This window comes from Ursus americanus, chromosome 18, assembly GCF_024610735.1.
Source record: "Ursus americanus isolate L20-20 chromosome 18, mUrsAme1.1.p, whole genome shotgun sequence".
Lineage (NCBI taxonomy): Eukaryota > Metazoa > Chordata > Mammalia > Carnivora > Ursidae > Ursus > Ursus americanus.
In genome coordinates, this window is record NC_142144.1 from 37,070,300 (window position 1) to 37,083,038 (window position 12,739).

At 39.8% G+C, this 12,739-nt stretch overlaps 1 protein-coding gene across 8 annotated transcripts in view; it reads left to right on the forward strand.

The window, feature by feature from the left end:
• The window catches only part of APTX (aprataxin), a 39,264-nt gene that overhangs the window by 16,566 nt on the left and 9,959 nt on the right, over positions 1-12,739 (forward strand). For 5 of the 8 annotated variants that reach the window (XM_045780396.2, XM_087869600.1, XM_087869599.1 and 2 more), the window contains 2 exons: positions 360-463; positions 1,220-2,435. The exons of 1 other annotated variant lie outside the window; for it this stretch is intronic. In XM_045780396.2, coding sequence (XP_045636352.2) covers positions 360-463; positions 1,220-1,374 — 259 coding nt within the window. In that variant the 3' untranslated portion in view covers positions 1,375-2,435. Of the gene's footprint in view, positions 1-359; positions 464-1,219; positions 2,436-12,739 lie in introns of those variants that run through there. 2 more of the 8 variants (XM_045780394.2, XM_045780395.2) reach the window with 1 other exon arrangement.

Genomic DNA, 12,739 nt, shown 5'->3' on the forward strand with positions numbered 1-12,739 from the left:
CCTGAGCACTCTGTGTCCCATTTCCCTGGTTTATGTTTTTCCTTAGCAATGTTATTGATTTGAATTTTCCCCGTTTATTTGTTTTGTTTTTAAAATTTGTCTTTCCTTATTAGAATGTAATTTCGATAAGGGCATAGGCCTTTCTCATTTTGTTCAATGCTAAATTCTAAGTGCTAGAATAATGCTTGGCTCTAGTAGGTAATTAGTGAGCATTAAATGTTCTTAAGTGAATGATTGAATGAATTGGATTAAATGGAAACACTAGCAATATTTTATATACCCATGCTGTTAGTTTGTCATTTTGATTAAGCCATAGTTTTTAATGGATTTAATGGTCAGTTTCATTCTCTCTCAACTAGCCATGTACACCTTCATGTGATCAGCCAGGATTTTGATTCTCCTTGCCTTAAAAACAAAAAACATTGGAATTCTTTCAATACAGAATACTTCCTAGAATCACAAGGTAAACAGAGTTCTTTCTTTTTCACATTTGTTTCGTTTTCTCAGCTATTCTTATACTTGATTTAGTTGTTTCCTTAGAAAATTACCTGGCCTTAAAAGCCCATGTACAACTTTGTGTCCCTATAAAGAGAGACTCATTAAAAGAAATTGGATTATTTGGATTGATTAGGATTGCCACTTTGCTTTGAACAGCCTTCTTGGGGGGAACCTAGAAAGCTGTTATGTCAGAGTCAGAAAGGTGTTTTATTGTAATAACAGGGGACTTAAATCTTGCCCTGAGAATTATTGGAGTTTATGGATGTGAAAACTCTGTACAGTTGTCTTTTCTGCCATCAGCTGGTTAAGAGCTTGGGGGCTGCCTCGTGTCATGAGTGGTTAATTAACAGGGAGGGCTGTGTGTATGTAGAAGGGAGCATTTCCCAGTGCGTGTACTGTGGAACTTCAGTATGCTGGGACATTAGTGGTGGCAGCTACCACTGACTGAGGGCTAACCAGTGGTAAAGCACTGTGCTAAGCCTTTGACATAATAACGTGAATTGCTTACAGTGTGTCCCAAAGGAATGTAATTATCTCAAAAACAGGTTGCTCAGATTTAGAATCTGATCAAGCCCATTTTCCCGACAGTGAGTTTAACCTCAAGTTTACTAGCTTTAGGACCTAGCACATTTTTATTTGGAGTCAGATTTGCTTTTCTGGGAGGTATATTATATTGGCTTTTCAGAGTAGCTGGGCTCTGAACTTTTTTCTTTGCTTGCAGCTGTGATAGAGATGGTACAGGACACTGGGAGAGTGAGTGTCCGAGATGGCATGCCTGAGCTCCTGAAGCTGCCCCTCCGTTGTCACGAGTGCCAGCAGCTGCTGCCTTCCATTCCTCAGCTGAAAGAGCATCTCAGGAGGCACTGGCCAGAGTGATTGTGCGGAGCCTGAACTTTGGAGCAGGTGTGGCTGATTGTTTAGAGCAAATTCCTGGCACCTGTTCTGGATTGCCTGTGAACTTTTATTTCTTGAATTAAAACATGCAGCTTTTTTTTTTTTTAAACAAAACAAAACAAAACAAAACAACAAAGCCTCTTCTGTTCCTGAGTGGCTACAATATGGGGTGACTTGAAGTAGTTTAGGAATTAGGAATTTGTGTTTGTCATGGATGTGTTCTTTGGTGGTGGTGGCTGGAACAGGCCTGACCCCCAGTCTCCAGGACCCATGTCAGGTCTGATTAATGGGGGGCAAAGCTATGTTCAAACTGACCTAATGCAAGATATGGAAGAGGGTGGGCTATATATTTCTGTCCATAGGTTTAATCCTTTCTCCCCAGAGGCATGTGGTGCCCTTCATCAGAGCAGCTAGAGAGGTCTCATATTTATCTTGAAGGCACTAATTGGTCTTGTTCTTTGATCTTAATCTATTCTGTAATATTCTTTCTCATTCCTTTCTTCATGGAGAAACTTAGTTGCTTCTGTCCCTTTCATTCCTTTCTATCCAAAACCACCCATGCTCCCTTCTCAGGAAATGTGTCTCACCAGTTCTTATTTGCTTTAAGCAAACAGGCTAGATGAGGGGGTGGAGAGATGGAGTTTTCTGGTTCCTGGCTGGTGGGGAATACTTGGCCAAATGTTCATCACGGTTCAGCTGTAAAGTCTTCTTGCTGGTCTGAGTGAATCTTTCATCTGAAAATAAAGTTTATTTGTTTGGGGCAGCTCTCCCAGGTAGTTGGAAACTGTTGGGAGTTCAGGTAACAGTCACAGATTGAGTTTTGATGCATGCAGAGGTCGCTATTGATGGAAAAGTTGCACAGAACCCCGTAGCTTCATTTTTCACTCAGAACAAATTTGGATGGCACTGTTGGAGCAAGTCGATTTTTGGATAATGTCAGAACTGGAAGTAAAGGGAAATTTAAAATGTTTTTGATTACACTGGTGATTTGTTTGAGGATGTGACTCTTTTTGCTCTTGAGTTAAGAAAAAAAAAAAAAAGAATACCCTTAATAATAATTTCCCTCTGGAGAAAACCTCAATCCATAGAGACCACATTTGACCTCAGTCTTTCACAAACAAACAAGATGCTACAGTGGTTTCTTGGTGAGCATGGATATAGTCATAATTAGCATTATTAATGATTACAGCAGCTAACACTTGCTCAACTCCTGTGTGTCTGGGCATTATGCTAAACACTTTGTTCAAATTATCTCATTTACTTCTCACTGTATGTAATTCTATGGGCTAGGTACCATTGTTATGACCCTTTAAAGCATAAAAATTTAATAATCTATAAAGGTTGCTGGGCTTCAAAGTTGATCTTGGTTCTGGTGCGTCAAACTCATTTTCCCTATTAGTTGAAGAATATTAATGTATTACTAACCAGTAGGAGCCATAGACCCTCAGGGGCCTTTGGCCTGTGCTGACCAAAAGCTCTCCGTGGCATTTCAATGATTTCTCTGAGGACTGGCAGTTCCTTTAAAGGTCCTTTTCTACATCTGATGCCTTAAAGCCCCTAGAAACCCTAGAATACTTTCTAAAGGTATACTCTGTGGATGCCTGACATCAGAATTGCTAGTTTCATTTTGCAGCCTGTAAATACCTGGGTCTACCCCAGAACTAGTGAATCATAATCCCTTGGGCCTAGGAATATGTATTATAAAACAAATGTTCAGTGGGTGCCTGGGTGGCTCAGTTGGTTAAGTGCCCGACTCTTGATTTTCTCTTGGGTCATGATCTCAGGGTCTGGAGATCGATCCCCACGTTGGGCTCTACACTGAGCATGGAACCTGCTTGGGAGTCTCTCTCTCTCTCTCCGTCTGCCCCTCCCCTTGCTTGAGTACTCTCTCTCTCTCTCTTTCTCTCTGTCAAAAAAAAAAACACAACACAAAAACAACAACAAAAACATTCAGAATGACTGTTATTCATACTAAAGTTTGAGAACCACAGTATAAATGAACTCTGGGCTTCCAAGCACCTTTTCCAAAGCTCCCAGATTAGACTCTGCCTTGTGAGGATACACACACCTTTTTCTGGTTGGCTTTCTGGGCTAGTTACAGGCCTTCCTTCCCTTTGCAGGGTCAGTTTTATTTCAGGATCCAGGGATACGTTGGGCATTAGATAAGGGAGAATGGCTATAGGGACCGGTGCTTTGTTTCTACTGGGATTGGGGGGAGGCCCTCAGGCCCCATGATTATAGGGGCAAGGCCTAGAGCTGATCACTATCCCTCTTCAATGACTCCCATCTCCTCTTCCTGCTTGGAGGGCAGTCTCAGAGGCATGGCCTGGGATCTGTGATGAACTCAGCTAACCTTAGGCTCAGGGTTTGTCTGGGTTTGTCTATGAGATATCCAGGTACAAATGGTCCTTTCAGGGACCCGACCATAGTTGAGATGGTCACTAAGTCCTTGCAGGTTCAGGGATGTTTTCTGGAGACTGGAATCTGGTAGTCAGGCACATACACTGGATATGGCTGGATATCAGAGATTCAGGGCTGATCTGTCAGAATTGGCCTAACTGCCTCTCTCTATCCCAGTAATTATAACTTGAAGATTTCCACAGAGCTCTGAAGATTCTTCCATAGATTAGATTTAAAAAAATATGATGAAGGCCATGAAGTTCACTCCCCAGAATAATGTATATATACACATCTTATATACCCTTGAAGTGCTTCCATAGACCCCCTGGGGGTCTGTGGACCCCAACTTAACCTCTGCTGTGGAGAAAAAGGTCATAACTATGCATCTGGGATTTTAGGAGGTGTCTGGGATCACTGTGGAGGACGAGGGGAGAGACCCCATCTCTAGGATGTCCCTGGGATCCTCTCCTTTGATCTCAGTGCTCCTCCCTCAACCCTTTGGCACATACACATCCTGGGGGCTTCTGGCTTCTGGCTCCCATTTAGCCACCACATGGAGGCAGGAATCTTGGGAAATAGAGAAATCCTCAGCAGGTCTGAGGGGCTCAGGAACCCTGGCTGACAGACTTACCATGAGCTATCTAAAAGGCAGTGAATCCACACTACTAAAACCAGTCATCTGCATAAATAGATCAGTTACATCATGAATGTATCCCAGGATAGTGGGAGTGGCAATATCTCTTGGGTACAGTATGCTAACAGTACAAACTGTGCTGGACTCCGTAAGTAATCTCTGACTAAGGCAGAGATTTCATTAAGGCCTCAGCACATGTACTTGAGAATTGCAGAACATTTAACTAAACTTCAGATGAAGAGTCCAGTGAACTTTTTAAAAACAGATATTGCAAAAACATTCAATTTAATTTCCCATCTAATCAACAATGCTATGTAGTTTAGCATATCGATATTAAAATCAAAATGAGAATATTTGATAAGAAACTGCAGCCAAGGAGAAACTATATCACAGTGTAATATGTGAGATATAATGAAGGGAAATTTGGAAGAATGAGGTGACCACCTCTACATTTTTTGTTCAGCCAGGCTACTCTGACCTTGAATAATAGAATTTTTGGAAGAGCAAATGTGAATAATGACTTCGAGGGGCCAGAAAAAGGACATGAAATATTGAGGTATATAGACCCCATGCCACTCTCTCTCTCCCAAATGGGCAATTGTTACATTACCACTAGAAAAAATGATCTTTCTTTGCCTATTTATCCCAGATTTATTATTGTGTTACAATCGGATGGAGTCTTAAGGTACAGGGCATACTGGCATGAAAAAGTAGGACAAATGCATATAACTCACATTTGTGACTCCAAGTTGTATTTTGTCCATTAGGGACTATGCTCTTCTACTTAAGCCCCATCATAGCCAGGCAAGGCAGCAGTTTTATTAAAATAAAATGGTCGAATATGGGTGGTTATTTCAACTCTAGCCAAGAAGCCAAATTTATAATCGAGTTCTTTTGTTGCTTAAAGAGAAGGTAGGTACGATGACAAAGATGAACCTGCAACTGAGCAAGTGAATGCTTTGTATGAGAGCATGAAGAGTAGACCTTAAATAGTTCATAACAGATCTTAAGTCAGAGCTGGAGAAAAGGGCTCTCAAGTTCCAGAGAGTCTAACTCTCTGAACTGGAGTAATCTACTTTTGATGTTTTTTCATTTATTTTTATTTTATTTTATTTTATTTTATTTTATTTTATTTTATTTTATTTTATTTTATTTTATTTTATTTTAGTAAACAAGCTCTACCATCAAGGAATGGGTTTTGGGTTTTAGAGTCTACTAATGATTAGTGCTCTGATGCATTATTAGTGTTATTTAGGCCATTGTATGACTCATCAAATCAGAGACACATTCAAGGGCCTGAGTGTTCCTTATCAGCAGCTGCTCTCTACCCAAACCTCAGGGAAGGGAATAGCCAGGCCGTGGAGCAGTGGGAAAGGAGTTTAGGAGTTTAGACCTCTAGGATTCTGGGCCATTCACTACTCAACTCCTTTTGCCTGTTCCATTTTACAAATTTATTTTGAGACCGTCTATTTCAACTTCCTCAATTTTTAGAAGGCAGCTGGGAACTTGGAGATTTAGCAATTTAAACCAGATCTTGGCCTTTATTGCAATCCTCTCCTCGACTCTTCCCAGATCCTCTTAGACACTGGCAGCTTTAAAAAAAAAATTTTTTTTAAGTAAACTCTGTCCCCAACGTGGACTCAAACTCACAACCCCAAGATAAAGAGTCCCATGCTCTACCGATTAAGCCAGCCAGGCACTGTAGACACTGACATCTTATTTGAGAATAAGCTGCTCTCCTAAGTCCCACTTGCTTCTGTCTTGCCTCATAATTTTTTTTTCATGTAAATGTTGAGTAGAAAATAAAATCACCTTAGGTTTATATTTGAGGCTCAGCTCTGTTCCGTGTTAGATGTGTGGCACTAGGGTAGTCATTTAACCTCTCTGGCCTCAATTTCATCATCTGTCAAATGGAACTAAAATATGTACCTCCCAGGTTGAGGATTAAACAAGCATGAACATGAAAGGGCCAGGCACTGGGGTAGTCCAGCACTCAATCCTAGTCTCCTTTGCCAAACTCTAATCTTATCTGATCTGTAAAGCCTCAGTGAATATTCTCTCAAGCAAGCCCTTTTCCCCTTCGAGCCTTGGCTTCTCATATTTAAAACTAGGGCCTTGGATTAAATTATATTTAAAGTTCCTGTAAGATTCGAGTCCTCAGTCTTCAGCTGGTTAGCTCCCATTGCTCTGTCCTCAAGGTTTTTTTCCCCCTAAGACTGAAATTGTCAGATGAGCTTTCTAAAGTGCAAGGAATTCTTTGCACTCATGCATTAACCTGTAAAGTAAGTTTTTAAAGAAGTCTTCATTTTCTCTACTTTATGCTGATTTTGGGTCCATGGGGGAGGCAAAGAGCATAGCTGAATCTAGGGGCTTAAATGATACCATTAGGCTCCCTTTCCATCTCTTAGTTCTGCTTTCCTGTGTTGCGACTCTCCAGGGGGGCAGCACAAACAGCTTTGGGCCTCAGAGTGAGAGAGCTCAATCCTCTCTACCCCTCACCCCTCCACATTTCTGCCAAAGCACAGAAAGCACCCTGACTTCTTTGCTTAGGTCACATAATCATCTCTAGACTAATCACTCTGTCTCTTCGGTGGATGGCATACTCTGGCCATCTCAAGTAACAGGACCATCTTGAGGTGAGGAGTGGAGAGTCACACTAGAATTTCATGGATGAGGGAGGAGCAGTTTGCAAAACAATAGTTGTTTACCACTAATGTGGACTGCAAACATCATTCCCATGTGTGGAGCTCCTTTCATCCCACGCTATTGCCATGGGATCTAAGACTGAAAAGGAGGCAAACTGTCCTGGACTTATGGCAGCTACAAGTTGAGAAGTTGACACAATCCACTGCCCCCACTACTGACCTGTATTGTTTGCCTTGACTGGAAGAAAAATTGGATTATATTTCCAAATTTAATGATTAGTTACTGGCCTAGGGCCTTTTGGTAGAAATTTCCCCAGAAACTATGGGAAATACTCTTAAAATGCTAGTTGGAGTTGCCAGGGTCCTAGGGCATCTCCATGTCGTGGTGCACCAGTAGACCGTTAGCCTTTGCTGCTCTTTCCTTGGCTGGATTCTGGAGATAGGAGGTCAGGGCTAGGGCAGAGGAGAGGACTTTGAAGGATGCCTGAAAAGCCAGTTGAGCAGCTGGATTCTTATCCACTATGGACAGCAATTTCACTATCACAATTATTCTGTAGGTTACTAAATACCTAGAGAATTGTCAAGTGACTAGGGAACAGAAACTTATTTTTGCTTTCAAGAACCCGGGAAAGAGAAAATGTTCATGACAGAGCAAGGGTAGGAAATAGGTCAAATACTAAAAGTGATCCCTCCGGCTGGTCAGGCATTAGGGAAGAGACCCTATTGGGTATACTTATCTGAATTATCTGTCTGAGAAGCTGATAGACTGTAAGTCCTGATAATGTGAACGAGAAAAAGGTGCACCCTGCAAGCAGGAGCTTTTAGCCTATACTCACCTCTGAGGCTGAGGCCAAGGTACTGTACAGATGCCAAACCTTATAGGCTGGGGACCCATTTTTTTTCACCAGACCATGAAGTTCTTTAGAACAGATGCTGTTTTTTGGTTCTCCATCAAGTACTCAATGCAATTCAGCGTACCTGGAACATAATAGGATCCCAATAATATTTTATTGAGTGAATGAAACCTCGTGTTTCATTGAAAGCATAAAGAAAACAGAACTCTCGGTTGCAGCTGAATTTAACTGTCAAGTGCGTTTGGTGAGGCTGCATCTTTGGCTTTTAGAAACATTTTAATAAACCTCTTGTTGCCATTGTTTATGGACAGAGTATCTCATATGGATCAGAATTAGGGGAACATAAACAGGTTAATATTTTCTCATGTAATGTTCTAGATAATATTTTCCTACATAACAGTCCAGATTTTAATCTTTGCTAGCAAACCAGGTGATTAGGGCTGTTGGGGTTTTCCCTATCTTTTCAAGTAGAGGTCTGTTTTTTTGGTTACTATCTTTGGCCACCAGATGGCAGCATTTGAACAATAAATTATTAATCTGTTTTCTAATCCAAAACTTAGTTTCACACAATTCTTTTATGTTTCAGAATCAATGCTTCAAAATAAAATATGTAAGTTTTTTTTAAAATAAGGCTTATGTGTGTTTAACTGATGTCCTAATCAAGATAGAAGTTTGAGAGAAAACCAGGGTATAGGTAAGAATACAAAACATACATGATTGTTAAGGGGAGGCTGTTTGGCTCTGAAGTTAGCCAGGGTTGAGAGCTGAGTCTGAAATTTATCAGATGAGGGTGTTGAAGTATGTCAAATGCATGGTAGGCCTTGAAAATATGATAGCTCATTTCCTCCCATTTCTTAATTTGACCCCAAGATTAGTAACTCTTGTTCTCATCACAAGTATAACTGGGAGTAGTACTGGGAGCAGACATTTCTGGGCATATCCTTGAAAAGTGGTGCTATTTTTACATTAACATAGTTATTAAGTCTCTGATGGTTCGATGTTAGAGAAAGCACTGTGAAAGCAAGACAAATGATACAAGAGACGGCAAAGGGGTATGTGTGCATTTTCCATGGGTCAGCTTCCCTCAAAACCTCCTTGTGATATATGAACCCAGCTTCACTTCCGTCCTCCAGCTCTTCTAAGACTTCAGCTTCTAAGCAGGCAGAATAAATGCCCCAGCCTCAAATAATGCCAGAATATTAGAGCTGGAAACAATTTTACAAGCCAGGACTTCTGACATTTTGAAGGAGTCACAGATTCAGAGAATTTGGTGAAAGCTATGTACCCTCTCTCCAAACATTTTCAACAAATCAATTATCCATGAATTTCCTAGGACAGAGGTTCTTAACTGGCATGCATTCCGTAGGCCCTGATTATTTTGAACCATCTGGTAGGGCTTTTTTTCCAAACCACACAGAGAAAGTCACTCTATTACCATGGGAGGGCATCTAATGCCCTTGGTGCTTTGGGTAGATAAATGTTTAATCTCTTGCCCTGAGACTCTGTTAAAACTCTTTTTAGTCTAGTAGCCTCTGATGTCCCATTGAGGGGTTTGGGACACAGAAATGATTGTTACAACATCAGTGACAAGCTTATGTCCTTATTAAACACCAAGTGTGTTTATATTCCCAAATTCATGTTGGAGAAAATATACTAAAATGTTAATTAGTGGTTGGCTTTGGATGGTGAGAAGGTAAGTAATTTAAATTTTGTTATATTGTGTAGATTTCTAATTAGCTACAGTGAATATATATTTGCGAATGTGAAAAAACCCCAGATTTTATATTTAAAGTAATAGATCACAAGGAAATGCAGTCAATATTCAGTTACTTATATTAATAGCTGATAAAACAAAAAATGGCTAATAATTTTAACAAGTCATATCAGTTCTCCAGCCCTTTAGAGGCAGAAAGACATCCTGCAAGGCCAAATTCCAAGCCATAACAGATTCAGTTGGGCCTAAGGGTGACACAAATGAAGGTAATTCAAATTTTGGATCTGATTTCGCTGTTACTAGATCTAGAAAAGTAGATTTTCTCTGTTTGCTCCCAGCCTTAATCTGTGTCTCTTTCACGGAGACATCCACTACATTTTGTTCAAAATTGTTGTCCTAGCAACTTCCTAATTGTATTTGCAAATGTCTTTCAGCAGTCACTTAGGTCCCATAATTTCTCTTGAGTGTTATGTTAATGTGGCATGTTCTATTAAATTCCAATATTGAACCATCCTTGAGTTCTTGGAATGAATCTCCTGGATCTTGAGGGTTTCTTTCTTTCTTTCTTTCTTTCTTTCTTTCTTTCTTTCTTTCTTTCTTTCTTTCATTTGTTTATTAGAGAGAGAGATAGCGAGATGGAGAACACAAGCAGGTGGGAGAGGGAGAAGCAGGCTCCCCACTGAGCAGGGAGCCTGATGCAGGGCTCAGTCCCAGGATCCTGGGATCATGACCTGAGCTGAAGGGAGACACTTAACCAACTGAGCTACCCAGGCACCCCTGAGGGCTACTCTTTCGATGTTGGTTGGACTGCAGGAAACATTTTTGATGGATGGAGATGGGGGTGAGTTCTATAGATTGATTTATGTGTGAAAGCTTTGTGGCCTGGAACCCAGACTTCTAATATAAAGTACCAGGAGAAGAATGGGGAGCAAATGAGACCTGCAAATCAGGGGGAGAATGGTTAGGAGTTTGGCTTGCTGGATCAGTTCCCAGGATATTCTTTGTGGTAGAGAATTCAAGTAATGGGAAAGGTGATCTGACTTCCACATGATAACCCTACATGGTAGGGGGGGTGGAAAAATATGAAAAACGATACATGAGATAAACGTTTGGAGAAGACTTTGAGGCATTTGGGAAGTGGGAGCTTTGGAGTGGTCTGGAAAACTGCAGAAGAGAAAAGGGGAATTTGGAGAAGGGTTTTTCTGTCTGGATAGGAACTGGATCTCCTTAATGGTTTTTGATAGATGTGAGCAAAGATTATATACTTCACTTTTTTTTTTGAAATTTTGAATTCTGTTCTTAATTTCATTTCTCATGTTTTGCATTGTGTATTTCTTTTCTTGATTACATTTGCTAGATGTTTCCTTGAATTTATTGTTATTTTTCGAAAGAGTAATTCTTGGATTTTTTACTTTTGTGATTTTTTAAATAATGTTTTTGCCTTATTTCTTTTCTCTTTATTTTTTCCTAATTTTTTGAGTCAAATACTGAGTTCTTATACATTAATATTAAAACATCTCTTTTCTTTTTATTAATTGAATTTTTAAAATAGCGAAAATATGTGAGACTGTGAATTGAATGCTGGGTTGAACCAGAGACTTATGGAGGTGGCCTTGGCTGTTGATAACAAGGAAATATTTAATCTGATTTCAACACCTGAACCATGAGGTTTCCTTATGTCTTTCAGAAAAGGCATATGTTCAAGATAGTGAAGTGGAAATGACATGTTATCCCTAGGATAAGGTTTTGTTCATTATATGTTTCACAAATACTTTTTTCTTCCTATTTTCTTATGAATGAGTAATTGTGTTAGGGTGTTCTCATCTCTTTTCTCCTTACCTGCACCACAAACATGAAACAATATGACCCGGGCAAGGATCTGCCATTAGTCTTTTATTTTATTTGTTTATTTAAAAAAATTTTTAAAAGATTTTAAAAATCTTTTAAAGTAAGTAATCCGTACACCCAGCATGGGGCTCAAACTCATAATGCCTAGATCAAGAGTCATAATGCTCTACCAACTGAACCAGACAGGTGCCCCCATTAGTCTTTTATATTCAGTATGATTTTATTTATTTATTTATTTATTTATTTATTTATTTATTTATTTATTTATTTATTTAGTATTCTCCATGCCCAGCATGGGACCCAGTGTGGGGCTTGAACTCATGACCCTGAGATCAAGACTTGAGCTGAGACCAAGAGTCAGATGCTTAACCAACTGAGCCACCCAGGCTCCCCTATTTAGTATGATTTTAAACTTCAACATTATCTTTTCAAGATAGGAATTTGCATTTCAACTTTATTTGTACAACAAATTTGTCCCCAGTTAAAGGATTTTTAGTTTTAATGAAGTGCAACTTTTTTTTCCCCATGGATTATGCCTTTGGTATTATAAAGTCATCACCAAACCCAAGGTCACCTAGATTTTATCTCATGTTGTCTTCTAGGAGTTTTATAGTTCTGTATTTTATGTTTAGGTCTATGATCTGCTTTGAATTAATTTTTTTGTGAAAGGTGTAAAGTCTGTGTCTAGATTCATTTATTATTGTTTTCATGTGAATATCTAGTTAAAGGATTTTTAAGCATTACCTGATGGGGTAATTTTTTTATATGAAGTTTCTCTTTCTTCCTTCTCTCCCAATTTCTCCTTCCCTGTAATGAGAATCTTTGATTAAAGAAAAGAATTTCGAGGGAAAAGCATCAAACTGCTAGCAGAAGGCCATGCAATTTCGACTAGCAGAAACCCATGCAATTTCGACTACAGTATGAGACTTCTACTTCCTGTCCAACTATTTGTTTTTCTTCCTCTGATACCTGTGGGGTGGGAGGGGTGGAATGCATTCCCTGGGCTGGATGTGCCAAACTGTTTCCAACTCCAGTGTAACCGTCAGTGGAGTTCCCTTACCTCCTGTCTGTGCCTGCCTGTCAGTTCACAGGCACCATGGAATGGGAACGTTTGTCTTGGTATCATAATCCCAAACTCTTTTCAAGATTTGGGGGAAAATGAGCAAGGGCAGCTACCATGGATAGTTAAGTGTGAAAAGTCAGTTCTTTGTAGGAGGTGTGAGTGAATTGTCAAAATTTGGAAAGAACTTGT